The 24149-nt window shown below is 37.0% G+C and overlaps 1 protein-coding gene across 1 annotated transcript in view; it reads right to left on the bottom strand.

The window, feature by feature from the left end:
• MICU2 (mitochondrial calcium uptake 2) overlaps window positions 1-24149 on the bottom strand; it is a gene marked incomplete at its 5' end in the record, with an annotated part of 133880 nt that overhangs the window by 60542 nt on the left and 49189 nt on the right. The window contains one exon of the mRNA XM_021539938.3: window positions 2153-2300. Within this exon, the coding sequence (XP_021395613.2) occupies window positions 2153-2300 (148 nt within the window). The remainder of the gene's footprint in view (window positions 1-2152; window positions 2301-24149) is intronic.

Raw genomic sequence — 24149 nt, 5'->3', positions numbered from 1 at the left:
AAGGCACTGTTCAGGGTGAAAGAGAATTGTTCTATTATATAAGCAGAAAGCTTCCAAAATAATTGCTGCTTTGCTATTAAGTTCACTATATTGACCTACTCTGAATATACCACAAGAGACACTTGAGATAGGTCTGTTTATTTTCCTCATATGAAATTCTTTGTAACACAATGAGTAAAACCACTGCCTTTAAAATACTTCAAGTGCTATAGTTCTCTGCTATAAAATTCTGTGTCTGTTTGCAGTCACATAAAAATGTAAAATTCCAAGCAAGGGAAATAAAGAGAATTGCTTACCCCTGTGTTTATGCTACTGACCAAAAAATCCATACCAATGACAGTTAAAAAATATTTAGGAACATTGCATTTAAGTGTCAACATTTTCCGATCAAGCATCTATGATAATACTGCTGCAAGCCTGACTTCAATTTGAAATGCTAAATATGCATTAGAGCAAAGGCTTTTTTCTTGTCATTATTTATTAGCTTCTGTTTAATGCTATTTCCTACTCATATTAGCAAAGCAACTGAACTTGGCTGCATTACAAATAAATATCACCACAAACCACTTCATTAAAAATCTGCATGTATACTATTATACTTGGAGTAACCAATTAATATGGATGAATGGCTAGAACAAACACTTATCTCTCTAACATTGTCTTCAGACACAACTGTCTGAAAACAACACCTTCAAAACTAAAAGTTTCTGTACTCACTGTCTTTCAGCCTGGAAAACTCAAAGCAAGTCCTCTTTCAGGTTTTTAACTTAATGACTCAAGTTTTGAAGGGGAATGAAGTCTAACACCCATACATTAAAAAACATATTTTAAACGTATTTTAAAAATCTCCATGACTCTCAAGCTCATAAAGTTCTTCTAAGGATTTACATTCAACTTTGTGTAATATTAGAAGCTGTGTGTCAGCAGTGAATTCATGTATGCTTATCACCTATAGATTTTTGACAGATACTGGAAAAGTTCTTTTATTATTCCTATTTCTATCCAATAGTAATTGTCCTATTCTTTGATCACTTGCAGCTCTTTTAAACTGCTTTCTGTCCTAGGTTTTCAACAGGCTTCAATCAAAGTACATTCTGGTCTCCTTCCTCCCTGTCTCTCAAACCCTTCCACAGGGCCTTGAATTCCCTTCTGGATTTCCAGTTCAATACTCCCAAGTCACTACAGCATCTGCTGGTAGGTGGGCAGAGCATCCTAGGCTTTGAACAGCTTTTGCCAGACAACATGCTCTCCTGCTCAGCATGTGCAGATTGCAGCAAACAACTACTAAAGCTGGGATTTCTCCCTCTTTCCCTTAGCAGATGACCTAACAGAGTATTTGTCCTCTAAATGACAATCCTCTCTAGAAACTGGAAAACCTAACCTTTCAAAAGAAAAAAAAAAAAAAAAAAAAAAAATCTTGGAAAAACTGTAAAACCCGATTTTTTGAGGAAAAAAGAATTTATCATTAAAAATATAACTGTATCATGGAAATAGCAGAAGAAGATACAAAGATGAAAGAAGCTTAAGGAATGGGACAGAAATAATGAAGCCAGAAAACCTGCAGAAAAGGACAACAACCTATGCACTTTTTATTTGTGTGCTGTTCCTATCTTCTCCTCAGAACATACTTTTAAAAGTACTTCTTGAAAAGACACTTGTGATTTTGATTTGTTCTTAACTAAGTTATATAAAAATCAAAGGAGATTTAAAACAAAAAATGTAGAACTGAACTCTGAGCTCTATTATTCTCATTCAACTCACTGCCATCACTGCCTCCTCTAAGAAAAAAGGTCACAGAATTACTTGCTGGTGAAGTGGATAGAAAATAACAGGAATGGTATGAACGCTATTATAATACACTCATTCTATTTTCTGTGGCATGTTAGCAATTGAGGAACTACATACTGATCAGTCATGTACATTATGCAGAGATGTCATCAGGAAGTCACCACATTTCTAAATCATCAGCCTCACTTCACTTGTGTAAGGGTAGCAGTGTCTGTGAGAATCCATATGGGCAACATTTAAAAATTGGCTTCCTCTGATTTATGTAACATAAAGGATCCTAACCCAGTGATTTGCAAATGACATCTCTAAGGGGACCAGCAAGATTCTTTTCCTTCACAAACACAATGATAAGAAAACAACTCACGTTCAACTTGATCAAACATTACTGAGAACAAGAAATCTCTTGGTGTCATGTAATGTTCTCCTTCATATTCCAACGATGCAAAATGCATGAAGCGGTGCTTTCGAAGAGACAGTCTTTCATCCACATCTGCATGAATGAAATCTTCCTTCTGAAAAAGAAAAAAAGCCCATTGCATTTGTAGACTAAAGATGTAATAAGAAAAAACCCTATACCCAATCTTGACCAGCCTCAGTATTTTGTGGGTAGTAACAACAAAAAGGTACCAGCAATTAAAGCTTTTATAGCATAGTCTTAAAGAATGACATGCTTATATGATAGTCAAAGTATTTTTTGGCTTCACTGAGAGCATGCTTTAACAGAATCGAACCAAATTAATGGCCGGATGTCACCAAAGGCTGATCCTGCTTCCCACTCTCCTGCTCTCAGCCATGTTGTCCTGCACCTCCTTGTTTGCCAGCTCTGCTGTTTGGGCTCTTGCTGAGCCAAATTCAGCTTGCTAAACTCAACAGAAACCTAAACCCACCAAACAGTAAAAAGTATTTTGCCAGGTTAGTGGCTGACTCAGCAAAGGCTGAAATGTGCTGGGTATCCATGCAAATGAGCCATTCCTGAAGTTAATTTTTGGACTGTGAAGCAACTCCTAAGATAGGAGAATAATGATGTTCTAATTTAAATACGGGCCTGTCTTTCAGAGCAGTCAAAAAATGGGAAAAGCAATGAAAACATCAACAAAAGAGTCAGAGATCAATACCACCAAACCCAAAGATTCAACTAGTCAAGCAAACAAAAAAATCTCCAACTTTTCACTCTCTCCTCACTAACATTGAGAGACTCAGGATCAAAACCATATGGGTTGACAATACTCTGATGAGTAGCACCAGCACTTACTGGCAGCAAAAGAGGACACTGACCCAGTGAAACAGAGATATTTGCACTTTAGGATTTCAGAGATGGTAAGTGACAACAGGAAAACAAGAAACTGTAAGATTCAGAACACACATTGCCTGTATTTGAACATTAATCATGTAAAAATTACCATCACATATTATATAATAGATTATTGTATTTCGAAACAGAAGGCTTCAACTTGCCATTTAATCTCATGCCTTGCAGCTCTGCGTTAGCATTAAGGACTTGTTAAAGTATTTCACTGAATGACAGACTACAAGCACCTGCTACAGTCCATCTTAATTTTCCTGCATGTTCTGGAAAATACTGCTTAAAAACAAATCAAATGTAGCAACAAATGTATTTATTATTTTTAAAACTTTAGGGGACAAGTGACTCCATAATTGCTTAGTTAACAAGACTCAACAAATGCTGCAAATCTCAAATGAATATTTCATGGTTGCTGGGTATTAACATGCTGCATTCTTATTAAAATCACATCCTTCTCAGAGTAACGAAAACAATTTTTCCCCAATGGCAAAATTAAAAAAAAAGTGCAAAATGGTTTCACAGTTGTCCTTCAACCAAAATTATGTAATGAAAAGCAATCTTTCTACATAAATACAAAATTAAAAAAGTTTAGACAAGAAGTAAAAAGCAAATTCTACATGTTCAAACCAGCTGGATTTTAAAGCTTCTTAAGTCTTGCAGTATTTATCTGAATTCTGTCTAAAGCTAAATTTGTTACTGATAACAGAACACTGAATTTCAGCAGTCCACAATTTTAACTGAAATACACAGGTACCAGTTTTGGTCACCATCATATAAGAAAGGTATTCAGCTGTTAAGAGAGTGTCCAAAGGAGGGCAACAAAGATGGAGAAGGGCCTTGTGGAAAAATTGTATGTTGGAATGGCTGAGGTCATTTGGTGTGCTCAGGCTGGAGAGGAGCAGACTGAGGAGAGAGCTCAGTGCAGTCTGCAGCTTCCTTGTGAGGGGAAGAGGAGGGGCAGGCACTGATCTCTGCTCTGTGGTGAGCAGTGCCAGGACCTGAGGGAATGGCCTGAAGTTGTGTCGGGGAGGTTCAGGTTGGACATTAGGAGAAGGTTCTTCACCCAGAGGGTGGTTGGGCACTGGGACAGGCTCCCAGGGAAGTGGTCACAGCACCAGCCTGACAGAGTTCAAGGAACATTTGGACAGTGTGCTCAGGCACATGGTGTGAGTCTTGGGGGGTCCTGTGGAGGGGCAAGAGTTGGACTTGATGATCCTGACAGATCCCTTCAAGCTCTGCATGTTCTGTGATTCTGTGTTCAAATGTTCACATATTAACTCTGAAGGGTGCCTTGTATTTGGAAAGGAACCTATTCCCATCAGAATTACAATAACATGTGATTATGGATGCATCAAACCCCTTTCTTTTTGTGAAACTAGCATCCCTGATGTGCAAAACAGCCTTGGCTAACTTCTTATGAATGTCAGCTTCAAAGCTAGCACAAATGAGGACGAAACAGGATGAAATAAATCAGCTGTGCCATCTCCTATGTTTTTTTCTAAGCTTTAGCAAAATTCCTGACATCCTGTCATTATTAAATAAATTTGTCATCAGCAAAGAACACCCTTCAGGACATGAGCATGAGCTCAGCTAGAGTAGCTACCACCTCATTTAAAAGCTGTATCCCTTCCTCTCATTCACTATTATTTTCTTCACCAATATGGATCTCTCCAAGTCAATAAGCAGGGATGCCAGACCCACCAAAGAGAGCTGGTAAGGGATAGAAATACATGGGAAGAAGTAGGAAGCTCCTGTTTTCTGAAAAGAAAAAAAAAAATCCAATTTATAAGCATAACTCCCATTTGTTATTGCAAGAGAGAAATGTTTGAATAACTATTCTCATGATTATTCCAAGTCCTGAACCAAAGATTAAATAAAAATTATGTTTTGAAGAAAGGCTGATTCAGTCACTTAAAATTAAGATTGATCTTCTTTTGAAGTACCAATCTAACAAGTGCAGAGGGGAGCAAGCTCCTCTTCACAATTCAGTATCCTTCCCACTTCAATTAAATCCTGACTAATTTCTAAGTAGTTTTTCCTGAGTCATCCAATGAGTCCTGCAGATAAAAAAGATCTGACATTCCTGACATTTTAAAAAGCACTGCAAAAGCTCATTTTGCTCATAAAAATGCATGTATTGGAAAAAAAGCAGAGTTTTACTCTTTTATTTTACAAAATGAGTTTCAAGCAAAGACAGGTATACTGTAAGAAATAATTATGTATTTAAGGCTGAACCTCAGATATTAAGGTATCTGTAATCTAACACCTCAGCAGTTTCCAACAATGCAAGCTCAAGGCAAGCTGGATACAAAAATTTAAATTTTTGAGGCACAGTGGGTGAGAAGAATCTATTACTACTACCACAAGATTCTTGTAAGCATAGTTTAAAATAACTCTGGGATTGACTTGGGCTTATTTCTGCCTCGAACAATGCCATACAGGAGAAATACAACCACAAAGAGCTATGTGGCTTTAACAGTAGGGCTTGGGCTCAAATTCCACTCCCAGGATGTTCTTCTATGTGTGGGTCCAGCTGGGGCTTCAAACACTGGGTGCTTCCAGGTGCTTCACAGCACCCACATAAACCAAGAGAATTTAGAATGAAATTTCAGCTTTTACTTAGAATTTAGTTGCCTTTGTGGTTTTATGTCAAGCCTCCAGTGCCAATTTCAGAATGTGCATGGTAAAGCTCTGACAGCTGACAGTAAATTAGAATTGAATGACATGAAAAGGGTTCCAGGAGCATGCTGTGCAGATGACATGGCAATAGAGCAGAAGCTGACCAGCCACTGGTATCTACAAGCATTACCAAAGACTCTGGTTTCCTTCCCAGATTCCTGGACAGAGAAATGCCTAAGGGCAACAACATTACTTCAAACAATTAATTTTCACGTTGATATAATTAATCTGTTTATCAGTCTCCTAAAGTTGTGATTAAAGAATTCATAGTGTTCATGGTGTTCAATCTTTGGCTTGTGGTTTTGTTGTTGTTGTTTGTGGCTTGTTGTTGTTGTTTTGTTTTGTTTTTTTAATTAAATTAAATAAAAATGAAAGCTTACATAAATAAAACTTTTATAACTCTTACCTGTGTTTTTAGTAACACTGCTGATCACTGTGATGTGATTTTTGATAACACTAATTTTGTATCTATTAAAAATCTAAGTAATTCTTAAGTATAAACTCAAATATATGCTGTTGATAATTAGAGAGAAATTATTTTAAAATATCATATGCACTTATCTCTCCCTTCAATTTAAAATTATGTCTTCCCCTTTCATTAATTTTAATTTGTGTCCCTTTGCACAGCATTTGGTGTTTTAATGTGCCTCTGCCTTTCAAGCTTTGTATCTTAATCTTTTCTGCTTATAAAATAGAATACACTTTCCAGTTAATTTTTTCCAAGATAAATTTTCTTTCTTCACTCCTTTCCATACAATCTACTTATTTTGTCTCTTTGTATCCTTTCATTGCCTTTGTTTCTTCTATTATCTATGTACCTTCCTTCCTTTTTCCCTTGGAAAAAATAAAATGAATATTTCCTTCCCCCCCCCCATCTGAAAACAAGATCAATATTCTTTTCTTCTTCTAATCTGAAAGCTTGTTACACTCATTTTACCTGCTACAAGAATAACTAAACCAATGTGTGGGATGTAATTAAAACCCAGTTGGTGCCAGCCAGATCTCTGGGAGCCTCACGTTTGGAGCCATTAATTCACAGTAGATCTACAGAAGGATTTAGCAACTCTGTATCAAATTTCTGTACAACCGATAAAAACCTTGCTGTTAACTAGTGTCATTATTGTATCTAAATTTCAACCCAATCCATTTCGCAATGATCAAAATAACAAAAAATGTAACTTGACCTCCAACTCTGCTGCACATGTTAACATACCCGTATGCATGCTGAATGCACAGAGGAATAATGCTCAGAGCTGAATGTTTCAAAGTTTCATATGATGCAATAATTGATAGATGAAAAAGAGTTTTGACAAGAAATCCATTTGACAGAAATATGTAACTTACAGAAAGCTCAAAATCATAATATTTAAGAAAGCTTGTATAACTAAGTGTAAAAGCAGTTGGTACTTTTACAATAAAGAATGTGAGCCAAGTCTTGATCAAATGCACCAGTCACCAAAACCAACATCAAGCTAAAGAAATAAGATCAGAATAATCAGAACCAAAATGTTCTGATGATGAGAATTTATCTGTATTACTTTTTTAAACATTATGTTTTCTGAGCTTGCAAATCAAACTTAGCCTGGACACCAAGTAAGCTGGGGAGGTGGGGGAGGGAAGAACAGAACTCATACAGAGAACATATTTCTCTGGAAATCAATTCCAAATATTTGAGTGACTGAAACTGAACAAGCAACAACATTTCTAAAAGCTCTAACAGTCTTGAAATCCGTAAATATGAAAAGGAGCTACTTCTGAGACAGAGAACAGACTGCTAAAGTAAGAACAAGAGAAGAATGAGAATGCAAAAGTCTCGTGTCTGGCTGCTCTTAACAGCTGAATATAAACACTTGAAAATTAGATGAAGCCCCTTCTATGCACTAACAGGTGCCACTCCCCTCCTTTCTTTCAAATAGCTGCTCAGTCAGTTTGGCTGTGCTGGTACTAATTAGTGACGGTTATGTTTGAAGCAGCAGCTGAGGAGTTTATTTGCATCTAAACCCCTGCCATTTCTGGTTTTAATTTTTCTCTCCCTCTCTTTGCATTTCACTGAGTTCAGATTAAATTGTACACACAGAGCAGACCTACTGTTACGAGCACCCATACCAAATGGAGAATTAACTCAAAAATGAGGATAATACAGAAAACAGCCTCAGTTTATAAGGGTTTTTAATTTCAGTATTTAATTCTAGAATTTCTACCTTACCAGAGCTCATTTTTAAACATAAGCTTAAAACAAAGTAGGAAACTAACACATTTCCCCTAACAGAATATAAGAAAGGCAGATAAGGTGCCCAAGCTCTAACAAGCCAGGGAACCAGTTAATTAATTTAACAAACCATACATTTTCACCTCTACTTGCAAGTTATCACACCAGCCTACTTATACATTCCCCTACTGAGGCTGACACACCACTCAAACACACTGGTGCAGAAGTACTAAATACATACAGAGTGGCAGGGGGACCACATTGATGTCTCAAAGACAACACACCCAGGAGACGTGTCCATACAACTTTCTGGGAGAGCTCATTACATTGTATTTGACATTCAGTAGATTTGGGTAAAAAATGTGTCACATCTACTTCTCACTGATCTTTTTCAGTCAATCACATTAAAGAACAGTTAAAAAGTGAAGACACAAATACATTTATCTTTAAAAGTAAGAGGAGCTAGATAATTTTGAAAGATATGTTGTGTGAATGCATAAACAATACATGGTGCTTAACGGTGTGTTTTTAAAATCACAGAAACATAGAACAGACTGAGTGGGAAGGGACCTTATAATCATCTAGCTCCAATCCCCAGCCATGGGCAGAAACACTTCCCACTAGACCAGGCTGCTCTAAGCCTCATCCAGCCCAGCCATGAACACTTCCAGGGAAGGAGCATCCACAACTTCTCTGCACAACCTGTGCCACTGCTTCATCACCCTCATAGTAAAGAATTTCCTCCTAATATCTAATCTGCCCTCTTTCATCTTAGAACCATCACCCCTTGTCATGTGCCCTTGTAAAAAGTCCCTCTCCAGCTGCTTCATAGGAGAAGTGCTCCAGCGCTTCCATCTTTGTACCCCTCCATTGCAGTCAGTCCAGCAGGTCCAGGTCATTCTTACATTGGAGGGCCCAGAGCTGGATGCAACTCTTCATGTGGGGTCTCACAAGAGAGTGAAGGGGCAGAAATCCTTGACCTGCTGATCAAGATTGTTTTGAAATGCCATAATCTTTATTTTATTTAATCTTTATTTTATCTCCTCCTTCTCAAATCAAATGATGTATGGAGTGTCTCTCCACACACCTCCTCAGAAGGAGCTGGGAAAGCCTCTAAGCCATCTGATTTTGCTTACCCTGAGCTTGCAGATCTTTAGGATTTTCAAGTTGATAGGACTTTACCTCTTAAGTGTACTTTTGCTGTAGAAGGAAACCATATGCCCTTTCAAATAACTGCTCACTTTGACTGGGTAACTCAGATAGAGGCTGTACTTCATCTGTTCTGAACTACATCAAGAGATAATCTGTTTATTACATGAGATTCAGTTTTAACTGCACACCCTTGAGAATGGGACTATATATGCCTGAGTTTGAGAAGTGCCAACGTCACACTGTTTGGCAGTCCAACTCATGCCAGCTGCATGGCGCCATATATTTACCAGATGATTTACAGCTTTAAAAGGTTTCTGCTGTCATAGCACTTGGTCCTGCAACAACTGTACAGAAAGGAAAAAAAGTTAACTGCTTTAATGCAGGTGGTTGAATGCTAGACAACTTTTGTTCTGAACAAGACAAATTCTGGACTCAGTGCTAATATGGAAGAATTTAAAGGAGTAAATATTTAATGCTGAATGTAGTGACCTAAGGAGAAGTACCTGAGGGAAGACATGTTTAAAACCCAGACTGGGAGAAGATGACCAAAAAAGAGGAGGCAACTTTCCAATAGGTAAAATAAGCAGTACAGATTCAAATTAAAAGAGATGAAACTCTGAGGATAAGGGAGCTAGATTTGATGCAGCAGACAGTCAGGTTACATAGTAAAAAGCAGAGTGGTTACATTTTCAAGTTTTTTTGTTTTTTTTTTTTTGTTTTTTTTTTTTTTTTTTGTAATTAAGCAAATGTATTGCATTGCATATTTAAATATATCCATGATAATGTATTAATAAAGAGGACTAGAAACTAGATGGCTACTCTAATCTGTGTAATGGCTGAGCAAGAAGTGGTAAATACAATAGAATGGGAACTAAGATAGTAGGAAGTTTACTTATAATTAGAGAAAAAAAGAACAGAAACATACCAGAATTTGTCTCTCAAGCTTTTAAAAACAACTTCTAAGTGTCTCTGTCAGTGGTTATATATACTTTCAAGAGTTCTGTATACCCCAGGTTTACAGCAATATGCCAAAGCTATTCCCTCAAAGTCGCTACACCAGCAGTGTGATTTTTTACACACAATGTATGCGCTTCAAGGGAAACATGGCAAAAAAACCTGCCTCTCTGTCATCAGAGAACACTGTCACTTGTGTGTTTTTGAAACACATTTCAGAATACCCAACTTGTTTAAGCACTATTCTTAACACGTGTCCACATCCAAAATGTTTTGAACAATGGCTGATGGCACAGTGCCTCCCACAAGAGTAGATGTAGGAGAGCCTTGGATTGCTGTATCACTCCCTGAAACATGCCGTGTGCCAATATAATCATGCAAATCCCGTTAATTTTTAACCTAGGTACTTCATACTTGCTCTGCCAGGGAATTTTCCTTGTGACATGATGACAGGATTAGAAGAAATACACCCAGTGCTGCAGTTGCCAACCAGGCTACCACAGCATTGATCCAAACTAACCCTGCAGCAGAACCTGTGAATTTAAAACCATTTCTTTAACCAAAGACAAGCTCCCCCCAAGTGAAAATACCCTATGACTTCATCTTCCTGGACCAAGAACTATGTTTCTGTATAGAACAGTAAACAGAACTCAAACCAAATCAAACAGAAGACATACATAAGGCCTTAAAATATTTATATGACACCATCAAAGAATGAAAAAAAAAATTAAATATCCAACTATCATATATGCTAGCTATCATCAGTTTCTTTAAATGAGTGCCTCTATTTAGCCAAGCTGCAAAGACTTTAAAAGAAACTTGTAGCTGTTATGAATTTATCCAAATTTCAGTGTTTCCCTTTTGAAAGGGTCTGACATAAAGAAAATTCAGTTTAAAAATGTGATGATTCTTGGAAGAAAGTTTTGCTGGCTCAGCTGAGACAGGAGCCTTTAGTTTATTCTTCATGCAAAGCATGATCTCCAGGGCTGTGATTTAAGGCTCTTGTTTTAATCCATACATGTATTTAACAGTGTTACAAGTCACTGTACATTATCCCAGTGAACATACCAGTTGCACACACTCTTAGGATAGCTTTCTACAGCAAAGCCACATAAAACTTAGTAAATACTGGTAAAAGAATTACAAGTTTTACAGTTTGTGGTTTGTGGGGTTTTGTAAAATAAAAAACAAGCAAAAAATACCCAACCTTCCGATAAAATGAAAATACAACAAATCAGAAGAGGCCACTGTAACTGCACAAACATTTGTTATAAACATTCTGAAATTTAGAAAAAAAAAAATCACTGTTTAAAATAAAGAAGACCCCAAATAGTAGGTAAGACTCAAAACATATTCCTTGAAGAAAAAATATCTAAGAATCCTAGATGTGGCAGATTGCTGGAAAGACAAGAAAACTGTGTTCAGAAAGTGTCAGAATTCCCTTCTGTGATAATGTGAACATTACAGAGATAATCACATTACTCCTTCCCCCAGAAGTCTGAAAACTCTCTGGAAATGTGAGGGGGAAGTTAAGTTTTCTAAGGTTTTCTCAAGCCCTTTTATAACAAATCTTTCAAGATAAAGACACACACAAATTCAAGGGAGAAAAAATAAAAAAACAAAACCAAAACGAAAGAAGGACAGATTTATACGCTCCAGGTTCTTCTGCAAAAAGAACTAAATTGAAAACAAAAGGAATCCCTAACTGAAACTCACAATATACTTTTTACTCTTCAAGAATTCTATCCATCTTTACCCCCATTATTACCTATGTTATACCAAGATATTTTCTCAGTTCTCAGAGAGTCTGGTACTTAAAAAGGTGCTGTAAGTGAAGGGGAGTTAACTGATTAGGTTGCCATAGAAAAGACTACCACCACCAACCCTCCTAAAGCATTCAACAACAGCTGGGAAGTGTGAAATTCTTCACTTTATTTCAGTGAACTAACACTGTTAGATAAAACTTCCAGAGTAGCAAATTAATCAGAGAATAACAACTTGTAAAGAAAAGAAAATAGAATATCTTTAAAGCTTTTCTTTCTGTCATTTTTCCCCTTTTCCCCCCTTTATTTATTAAACATTTAGTCACACAAATGAAAAATGGTTAAGAAGTTAAACTCTTTAGAAGAGTGGTCAGAGCTATGCTCAGAGGATTTAGCAGATCCCAAGAGGTACCAAAACAAATATCCATATGTCCTGTAAGATTAATACAACAATAACAACAAAGTTGTTGCAACCACAAGAAATGTTTATACTGTAATTAAGTTGTAAAATTATATTTATTTCTTCATAAAGATGCTGACTTCCATTCTAAACAAATGATTTGTTTTCTGTAGGAGTCACTGATCTTGTGACAATGTCATGTGTAAAACCTGAATGTCTTAAAACACACTATATTTTCCAATGGCTAGGCATATTTTTCATTGACTTGCTTATTTTTTTAAACTTTCTACCTATGTAGAATTTTTCTTCTACAGCATTTCCATTTGACACAGAAATTACATATGGAAAGACTGGATGAAGAGAGACAGCTACAACAGTTCAGCTGTGCCTCTTGTTCAGAAAAACAGAAGCCACAGTGAAAGTTTTATCTAAATTCTGGTATTCCCATTTCCTGATGAAATATTTTCATTAACATTAGTTTGTAAAAACTTCACAATAAATCAAAAATATTTGAAAAAAATAATTCAGAAGTTTAGAATTTCCTCCATTCAAAAGAACATATTTACTCTGATCTATGCACACATTATTTAATCAAAGAATTTGTGAAATAGTTGATGTTTTCAATAGGTTGCAAAATGCATCACACGCAAAACTGGCAAGGATAATCTTCAAAATTCCAGCACATTGCTGTGTAGATCAGAATGTTTAAAATCAATCTTTGACAGCCCCTAATAGAAAATCCGCAGAGAATTGAACAGGTGAGATACAGTTAAGGGCACCAGCAAAAGGTAACAGAAGTTTGAATTCATTAAATCAATTAAATTTACACACATACACTACTAGATTTACATCAGAGAAATTCAAAAGGTCACTTTTCCATTTAGAATTTTCATTTAGAGTTATCTTAAAAGTTGAATTCTGTATCAAACTCTGTGAATAGAGTAACACTGACAGATATTTATTTTAATCGGAGCTATTAGAGAGTGTAAAACCAGTGTATTCCTGATAACAGCAGAGTTGTATTGACCCTTCATTTTTTACCAGTGTTTAAAAATTCCATTCTCTAATTTTGTACTTCTATAATGAAAGTTCAAGTATCTTTTCTCAATCCTCCCTTCAAAGTCCATCACTGCTACACCCTCTGTGAGACTGCAAGATCACAACCAGAAACAAAATTTCATCTCTGCAGCATGTGAATCTAGGAAAATCCCGTACCTAGTAGGTCATCCACTTCTCTGCTACATTCCTCTGCACCAGAGATAAAGTTGTTTTCAGCCATCCTGGCTGCACCTTAAACAGCTTTTGCAGAGGTTGTAGTACCATTTAAACAGGTCATCAAGCATGTGCTGATTTTCTTTTTCAAGACCTCCATAGTTATCAGTGTTGGTTCATTTATCAAATCTGCCATATTCTTGGAAGCAGACTGTGCTATTAGCACAAACCTTACATTTCTTTGGGAGGTCCAAAACTCTATCTGATGCAATTCTCTCTTCTCCTCTTCAAATTTTTTAAGATTATATTTATCTCAGACTTCTCTAGTAAAATAGCTTGACTGTGACATTTAATTCAAGAATTATGAAATTATGTAAAACCCAGACTAAGCCAAACAAATGCTTTGTCCAAACTCTTTCCTCTCAACAAAAAATTACTTCTCAGACATCCTAAGACCTCAGGTATGTGTACATTTTTTTTTCAAGACAGACTGTCCATTTGTAAATGTTTACAACACTACCTAAATGTAATGCATGTTAGTTTTCTCCTGCTCTGCTGGAGAAGGTTCACTAGCCACCAGAATAATTTAAGGTTTCAAATCACAAATCGATGACTTCATTTCTAGCCACAAACCTGAGGTTCATTCTGCGAGTAACACTGAAGGCAGTGGAGAGATGGGCAGAAACAGGTTACAGTAAGGTTCTCACTGTGCTTAGGAAAAACCTTGTTCATTTTGAAAGACAATGAAAGAGAAATCCATATTTCTTAGGCCTCCACTGCATCTAGGGCATGGGCTCTGTGAAGCTCAAACTCTCCTTGCCATCAGGCCCATTCAGGCACACAGCCTTTGGGAACCCCTGCAGTGAAAAACGGGGCCCCTGGGCACCCCTTAGTGCAAAGAGACATATTCATTTAAGGAATTACACTGATACCCTGCTTTTAACTGCAGAAAAAGTGCCTTAGCACCCCTTTGACCAGGGCTCCATAGTCTTGACTTGGCAGTAAATTTTGTGACCTGTTAGCCGATCTACAGATTTCAAAAGCACTTCTATTCAGAAAAGCAAATAAATGCAAACTTACACTGTAAGACTTATGCTTGTTTTCAGAACAGAACTCATGCCTGTGTCTAGTCCTATCTTGAAAGTATTTAGAAAACATTTAAGGTTGAATTAGATCACAGATGATCTCAGAAGAAAGGAGGAATGACTGTGCCAGGTCAGACCAAAGGTCCACCTCATCCAACATGATTTCTCCTTCCTTATGGTGAGTGGCTGCAAGGTCAGAGCATCTCAGCGAGTTGAACATAGTACTAAAAATCCAATTGCAGCGTGTATGCATCAATTCAAGCATTTGTCAGAAGCAAATGCTTAGGAAGGAATAAAAATATTCTCTCAGTATTAATTTATTTTGAGCTTGGGGACATCCTGAGCTGGATGTGGTTTCTATGTATTTAACAACCCTCGGCTATGTAAGTGCCCTTGGCACTTACCCAACATCTCCTTGAGTCCATGCAAACTTCTAGTGCTTTAATGACTTTTGGCATGGAGTTTCACACATCTATTGCCTATTCTGAAGAACTGCACAATGGATAATAGACCCTGGGAATATTAAGGTCATGTCAAATTGTATGTTAGTTTCGTGGCTGAGGCAAACTTAAATATAATTGATTATTTCTCTCTCAAATATAGATGTTTAACCCACTTCAGTCTCACAGTAGAGGTGAAAAAAATATCCTAAGTACAGTTTCCATATCAGTTCATAAACTGCATTAAAAAATAATATGATACCACTACAATCCTTTTCAGTAATGACTTTTCCAGGGATATAAAACTTTACTTCTAGGAGAAAATGCTATTTCTTTATTTCACTAATCAGCCCTTTAAGAATTCTTTTACAGGCCACCTCTTAAGTCCTTTCTTATCCATTTTAATAAACATTACTTAATAGCTCTGCACACTGCCAAAATCCATTATCTTAAGCTGTAAATTGATAGCTGGAAAAAAATGCTTTAACTTCAGGCTGAATATAAGCATTGTGCCTCCTATATGTTTTGTTTTCTGCAAAACTGCAGCTGCACATTTCAAATTAAACTATACATCAGTTTTACTCAAAACTGATCTAGTTTCTCACACTTCACTGATTTCATCAATCCAGCTAGAACAGTTTTATTATAACCAAATTGTAACATCTGAAGCTCTTCATACCTAGGTCTAATGATTATGTATGTCACTCTTTAGATCTTGGAAAAAATCTGAAATTATGTTACCAAAAGCGGGTCAAAAGCAATATGGTTGAAAATCAGATTCTATTTAATGAGTAAATATTAACATTTTAAAATATGTTTTTGAGATATATTTTTTTTCCAGAATTCAAGCACTAACTGGGAGGGGTGTTAGTAACAGAACACATTTCTGGTATCTAAACTGCAGAGATTCCACTGACTCCAGAGTGACTTAAAGATCAGGCTCTTCAGTGAGGTGACTTCGATGATGGAAACAAAAAGGGAAGTAAAACTGAAAGTTTGTCTAGAAGCCATGACCTATGAGGAAAAACTGAAGAGAGGTGCAGATATCAAGGCTCATATTTAATTCTGAAGTCCTTCAAGTTCTGCTTCTGAATGCTGTCAGGAGCCACCTAAATAACAAGAGGCTACTATCCAAGTTGCACTAAATTGCCATTCAGCGTTAACAGCAGAAGCAGTACTGCCACTAACACTGGTTTCATTTTGCTGTCTACAAAGCTCCCAGGCCTCATAACTCCCCTTTGGAGCTCTTCCACTCTCTTGGTAATGTATATGCAATGTATATGGAATTTGGGTGCCTGCCTCAGAGGCAGTCTGTTGCAGTCTCATGAATATCTACTTAAAAAAGTAAAATCACAACTGCTCTCTGTTGCATACCTCCTCATAAGTCCTGAGAGAGAATGGCCCCCGCACATCAAATGCAAATTCTACAGAAGAACTGTCCTCATTGTCACAACCATGTGACAATAGAGAAGAAGCAGCTGGGACCAAGTAACTCCAAAATTTTCAAAGCAGAGTATCAAAATGGAAAAGGTTTCCCAGAGAAGTCAGCAATTTACACCAGGTTTGAAAAATTGCTTTCCCAAACTTCAGTCCAGTGACCCACTGCATTTGGTTTAGATCCAAAGATGCAGCTAATTTTCTCCAGAGAAGTGCAGTCCACAGAGTTATCTCTCATTTATTTACATGCTGTCTTACTGCTCTTACAGCAGCTATCTAGATATTAAGAGCTAAGCATCCCACCCAGACAAGTGCTGAATCCTGAAAATAGGGAGTTTTATTACTGAAAATAGTTTAATTGTTTTAGCATACTTTTCATTTTTACTATAATTTTGCTAATTACACAAACTCTAAATGTCATATTCTTTAACATGCTTTGCCTTTCTCTCTCCAGAATTTTAATTGAAGAACCAGGATTGACAAAACAGCTAATGCTCTAAAACATTTCTAAACCTGTGGCAATCTGTGTATGTGCATCATTATCCTGGACATGGCACTAAACAGGTAGCCTTATAGTCTAGTTGCTGGTCTCTGAAATTCAGGAAAGTGCTAGCAAAATGAACATGTTATTATTCCTAATACACAACATGAAGAATCTGGGTGCTCCCCAATGTACTTAAAACTAGTCTTAGTAGACAAAAATACCATATTTCATAGATAAAAACTATGTGCTCGCCTCATTACAAGCTGTAATAAGTCTGAAAACTATGATCATTCAAGTTGCAAACCTTTAAGAGGGGTGGAAAGGGAAACAGCTTAATCTGCCCACCTTAAAAATTTAAAAAGCTCAATCACAAGTTTATCTCATTCGTCATTCCTTTTAATTATTTTTATGAAGACTTTATGAAGAATTTATGTATATTTTGTATTCCAACAGACTTTCTGAAATAATAATTTATTCCAGATCCTTACCACTTTTTATATGCAGTTCTATTTCCTCATTTTTAAGATTGCTCACAATTTTCAATCTTGGACAAAGAGAAGGCTATATATATTATATGTATGTTTTCCTAGATCATCTTCCCTAATCTTTACATATAAAATATTTATCTCTGTTACTGCTTCTTCACTCTTTCTCAGACATTGCATTTCTTGTGTGGCACATTGACCAATACTCTATACAGTATTCCAGATGGAGCCTAACACCCCTGTAAACCATATCGCCTCTTATTTTGTATTTTATCCCTCTGATACAACCTAGTAACTTACTTTCTTGCAGCTGTGCATAAGCCCCATGGTTTCAATGATTTTTCCACAATAACCTTCAAATCCTTTTCCTAGTCAGTGTGCTGAATGATTGTTCCATTGCAGCACACACTGTGTTTCCTTTGGTTTCTTGCTCCCAGACTAATTATTTTACATTTTTCCACAGTGAACCACGTTTGCCAGCTGCTGGCCCAGTCACCTAAACAGTTCTAAATCCTTTTACATCTGATTGTATCGTTCCTAATTCACTGCTCTGAATTTTACTACAAAAAGGGTGGTGGGGAGGATAAACCTCTGCACACAAATATTACATTAGTTATATGGGGGCCATATGCATGTGATCAGTATAATTAATCATATGGTTTTGCAATCTATCAGGCAGCTTTGCCCACCTCACTTGCATTTTTCCAATAATCCATCTCTGCTGGGACTACTTGGATCACTCCACACTTCTGAGCAACTTCATACAGCTGCCATAAAAAAAAAAAAAAACTGCCACAAAACCCCCTTTTACTTTCCCAAATGTAATCCTGCCACTTCAAATCACACTTACCTGAAGTTCAATATTCAACCTTGAATAACCAGCAATATTCTGTCTAGGATCTGGGACAGGTTGATGGCTTCTTTCTGTGAGCCCTTGAAGAAGGAGTTGGGAACCAGGTTCACCAAACATGCACAAACTCTATCTATCTAAGCATTTAGCCAACAGATATTTCCAGATTCTATTTGCAAGAAAACTACCAGAACTTCAAATAATAGCACTGTGTTTTGCAAGACAATTTTTAGTAATTTTTCAAATATTTTAATTTTCCTTTCTAATTACTGATGCAGTATTAAAGGAGTCTCTGCTCATCTAATGCCAACAGCAAATCAAGGACATAGACCACTCAGTGTGCATATGAGGGGAGGGTAGATAAATCATATAAGTTGCTACCACTCATACAGCCTGGTCTTTATGTGCAGAAGCTGCTCCTTCTTCAAATGAAGTTCTAAATTTCCACTTCCTTGTGAATTTTTAAATTCTGAAAGTGTGATGCAGAGTTTTTCATTGCAAGAAGTATTTTCATTTCCAAGCTTGGGGAATTACAACTCATAGTTTAAATGATACCCTACCACCTTCTACCTCAATGGGCAAGTTACTGAACTCATCTAGTAGCTGAAAGCCTCCAGCATCACTATGTAATTATGCTTTTTTTCATTGTAAAAGAAGCATTTGCTTCTCTTCAGGCTATTGAGTCATGTTATTATTCATGTTAATCATGCTATTGGGTCAGAAAACATTCTAGCACTGGCTAGCAGTGCTACAGCACTGGCTACTCTCTGATGTCAGCTCAGAGTGCTTTAACAGAACTTGCAGGTTTCCATGATTTCTTCCATCCAATCCTTATTCTCTGCTTTTAATTCCTCTTTCATAAAACAGTATCACTGCTGAGACTATCAAAGACGTGTTTTACAGAACCATAGATTATATGTTTGCAATGCCTTTCCTGTTGCATTACATGAAAATTACTTGTCAAACCTAAAACCTGATGTAAACTTGTACTGATATGCTGACAAAAATAGTGTGAGACGTGGATTAGCTTTGAAGACTGCATACACTGGAGAATCAGCATTTGGCAACATGATAGTTTTATATACAGTACAGAAATGCTGCAGAATAATCACCAACTCCAAATTAAATGTGCTCTACTTTTTATTTACAACAATTTGAAATGGCAGACTGTGCTTAAACAGACCAAAATAAAATTACTTCCAGGTTTTAGTTTAATTATTACTTCTAGCTTCTGCCAGAAATCCATTAAGGTACAGAAGCTTACTCTAAATCTTGTCAATTTGTCTGATATTTGATGAAGCAATTTTGTGTTGCATTTTTAATAATTTCAGGTAGATTTTTGGTTAGTTGTTCTTTCAGTTTTTCTTTTTTTAACACAGGAAAACATGAACCTACACGTCAATGTTTTATTAGATACCACTAAGTATAAGTTATCTTCAAACAGAAGAAGTTCCACCAATGAACAGAGCTGTTAATTGACTCGTTGACTTCCCCTTTACACTCTGTTTACAGACTGCAAAGACAATTTCCTATGGTAGGGGCACTGAAGTGCGACATCGTTGCCACTTTTTAAAGTACTGAGGGTAAATAAAGTACAAGAATTTCCCAAAAGGAGTTGAAAGCCATACTGAGGCAAAAGTCACACTAGAGAAAGATAAATAAAAATTAATTTCTCAGAAGATGAAGTATAAGAAGGAGAGATAGAGTCACTAATTTCTGGCCACTGCAGCAAACTGACAAAATGAGTTCATCTGAAATTAAATTAAATTTCTCTTTGCATGTCAAACAGCAGTTAAGCAAGATCACCTCAGATGATGGACAGGTCATTAGTTCAAAACTCATGGAGTATTGTTCACCGCTCACTGTCTATGTGCTTGTGACAAATTCCCAGATCCAGAAAAAAAGAACTCAGTTACCCCTGATTCCCCCTGGCTGCAATAGAGAATGATGGGTGTCTCACTCCTCAGAGGATGTGGATACCTGAAAATTGATTTATCCTCTGACAAATCTATGTCTGCTTTAACTCCTGCTTAGCCGAGTGTTGTAAGGCACAGCATGGCAGTTGGCAGTAATAGTAATACGTAAACTATGGCTCACATTAATAACTCCAAATGCCTGGAAAAGGCAGACAACCTTTGTTGATGAAAATGAAAATACCAAGCACTATCACTTTCTTGCCATAACCCAGGAAAAAGAATAGACAACAGCTATTACCCAAACCACAACAACCACAGCAGTTGTAGCCCTGCAGACAGAGATGAAAATGGGAATGCCTATCCCAACTTGCTCTTGCATTAAAAACTAGTTTTGTTGCTCTTCATGGATGCATGAGAATACATCCTAGAAGCAAGCACTACTCAAACCCAAAGGAATTGTATCAAGAACTAATACTGACCTCTACCTTTCTAATCCTAAAGTTAGAAGAAACACCTGAAAATCCTGCATTAACTCCTAATTTCACTATCCAGAGAAAAAGATTTTTGATGTTTCTGAATTTTTATTTTTACTTATTTTTAAGAACATACACATGCTATATTTTCTAAAAGTCTAAATATATAAAACCCATATGTTGACTACTATCGTTATTTTGGTTAAAATTAAATAGTAGGTCATACTTTCTTTGGTAAATCAGATGCTTGATCATAAATATAACCTATGTCTCTGACTAGAAGGCTGCCTTCATTTTCATTATTTGACACAATTATTCTGGAACTCAGTGTAAATACCACTCTATAATGGCAATCAGCTGCGACTCCAAGCAATGTGCTGGATGACTCAATGTTCCATTTTTACTGTATTGCTGGAAGAGTGAACATGACCCATCACACCACTGCAAAAACACCTCAGCAGAACATGCAGATGATGATTGTCCTTCCAGACACGGAGATGTCAGTGGACCGACACAACTGCAGCCTGCCGTTGCAGTCAAAAGCACTGCATCCTGCTGAGCAACCCAAGGGATGTGGGCAGTGGAAGGAAGAGAGACACACTGACAAATGTGTGGTGCCACTGCCCCCTGTCCCATGGGAGATACCCCTGTCTTAGCTGCAGGAGAATCTGTGCACACTGCAAGACACTGAGTTGCACCAGACCACAGTCATTTTGTAAGTAGGAACAAAGGAGCTGTACAGACTTCAAGCTTCATGTATGACTGATTTACAGGAATTTTTTTACTATTGGGCAAGAGTGCTCCAATGGTACCTACAAATGCAGTGACAATATTTTGCTCTTAAACCTATATCAATATCAAAAAAAATGCACTTACAGGTTATTTGGTAAGAGAACTTGGAGGTGCCTTAAACGGATGCTGTTGAAAGCAAGAAAACTGGCTTTGAAACATCTCACTTGCCAGAACACTAAGGGTAGCTTCTACCAAGCCCCTAAAAGTACACCCAACTTCATTCCAGCATGGAAGCACGTATTAGGATGTATCATAATCATTACTGTGAATAGCCTATTTTACCTTTTTAGCTCATCTTAGACAATGACAACGCATTTTCAAATTTCAGAATCTGACAGAAAGCATGCCTTCCTCCAAGGTCCCAAGAGACAAAGCTAAGATTGACATGCTCATTGTCTTTAAATTCCTTTCTGAAGCCAGAAATTGGTGAAGAACAGAACAGGAACTCTTTCTGTATCTAGCATAGTAGATTGCAAGCACATCTCTGTTTTAAAAACCTCCACACGGTAAAAAAACCTTCACACAGAACCAAATGAGAACAGTTATAGTAGATCATGGAGGCAGTGGGGGAAGGGGCAGAGAGGAGATATCTCCATATATCTCCATTCGTCTTTCTGATGCATTTTTAGCAAAAGGAGAAAAAGAAGAAAAGTTAAACAGTGCATAGCAATAGAAAAATTAGAAACATTAACTAATAGGATTGGAAAGGACCTCCAAGACCTTTGCTTATCTTTTTCATGAGCTACTAGGTGCATCTGAAGAAAACACGGACAATGGGGTGAGTTTACATGTGTTCAAAGCACAATTATCTTGTCTGATCAAGACTAGTGCTCCTGGGGACTTCATAACGAAATATCCTCAGAGTCATTATTGGACTTGCACTCTCCCTGGTTCCTTTGATCAGCAAGCACATACTTATCACCCACACTTACATGCCCAGCATTCAGCACTTCATTTAAATGACTAAAAGACACCAACCATTCTTGGAGGTATATGCTTTCAGAAAATCTAGAAAAATGAAAGATAAGCAGAGGACTGCTTATGTTTATATTTGGATACCTTCTTCACAGTCATAGAAGACACAAATTAATTGCACAGTGTTTCTGCATTACCTATGGAAAAAATGCTGACTCTTCAGCTGAAAAGACAGAGATGGTGTTATACCACATCTTTTGCAATAAATTACTACAAAAATGCAATAAACATTTTACTATTTGAACACATTAACAAGCCATTGATACAGTAGCTTTCAAACTTCATTTAAAAGAACCTTATCTGGAGGAGTAAACAATACTTTACAAACTCTAACAGTATTGGAACTTGAAAATAAATCTCAGATAACCTTCACAAGAGGTGATATAAGAAGCTACTAGGCTAAAGGAAACATGCTGAGGAGGAAAGAAAGATCAGCTACCAGAAGTGGTATCAGGACAGTTTCAGAAAGAGATGTGTTACAAGCCTCTCTGCATCAACACACAACTTACAGCAATGCTAGGGAGTGAGACATTTTAACACAAAATGATAAGCTGTATATTTTCAATTTATTGGCATCAAAGTAGAATATTTAAATGCTGAATTAATTTCATTAACATGATACTGAAGGGCCCAACCTGACATGTGTAGACCATTTGAAGTGTGTAGCCAAAGTTTTTTCACACTGGCAGCTACAACCCACCAAGTCAGGGTAAGTACAGGTGTGTGAGCTTGTAGTTCTGAATTTGAAGTACAGGATGCTGATGGGATGGAGTAACAAGCCCGTCCTGCAGATGTCCACAGAGCAGTGCAAAGACGGAGACGACTCCTAAATCCACTAGTACCTGTGTTTTCACTGATAGGAATTTTGGGAACCTTTCCCAAAATGAAGTGAACAAGTATATATCTTATAGGATACTGGCAGGTCACTACTTGAATATTTTCATGCAGCAAAAAAGAAAGCAAACACTTCTCATAGATTGCAACAAAGAATTTCACTCCATGATAGCAAAAGTAACAGCAGACTTGTTTGTGAGAGATACAACCCGAGGAGTGTTGAGAATGTGAAAACCTATTTTGCTGAGTTTTACCACTAGTAGTTTGAGAACAGACATAAAATATGTGAGACACTGGAGAGATTCTGCTACAATCCCAGTTATATATTACGCTTATCTAAGAACAGTTACTTTATTAAATTGTTATGCAACCAAAGAAAACCACATAAATTCTATGCTAGCAAAGAGTTAAGTCTTCAAATACAAAACTGACAATGCAGTAACAATGCAGGAAGTGTCAAATAAGCAAGCACAACCTGGAAGTAAATTTGAAGTTAATTCCTTCTCTGATCATCTGTTGGCTAGAAGAGCTGAGATCCTGCCTCAAAAGGTGGTCCACTCTGGAATGCCAAGAAGATCAAAGTCCCTTTTGTCCCAATTACACCTGATGGCTATCATGATGCTTTACTGTGTGCAAGCAAAACTTCAAAGCAGTCTTAAGGGCTTTTACTATCCCTCCCTACCCATCCCAAATAAATTTAACAAAATTCATTGTGTTAGCTAGTTTTGATTACCTCTGGACTTCTCTGAGAATACAAATGAAACAGCTTCATGTTAAACATCATCTGCACAAACCTTTACAATGCCCAGACTGCACTATGCTGATTTCCTTCTCATTCATCTCCCTGCTTAGAAAATGAAGGGAATTATCCTGCCATCTAACTTCTCGAAGTAGGATTTCCCTGTGATGTTTTCTAAA

Source organism: Lonchura striata, chromosome 2, assembly GCF_046129695.1.
Source record: "Lonchura striata isolate bLonStr1 chromosome 2, bLonStr1.mat, whole genome shotgun sequence".
NCBI lineage: Eukaryota > Metazoa > Chordata > Aves > Passeriformes > Estrildidae > Lonchura > Lonchura striata.
This window is presented reverse-complemented; position numbering and strand designations above follow the sequence as displayed.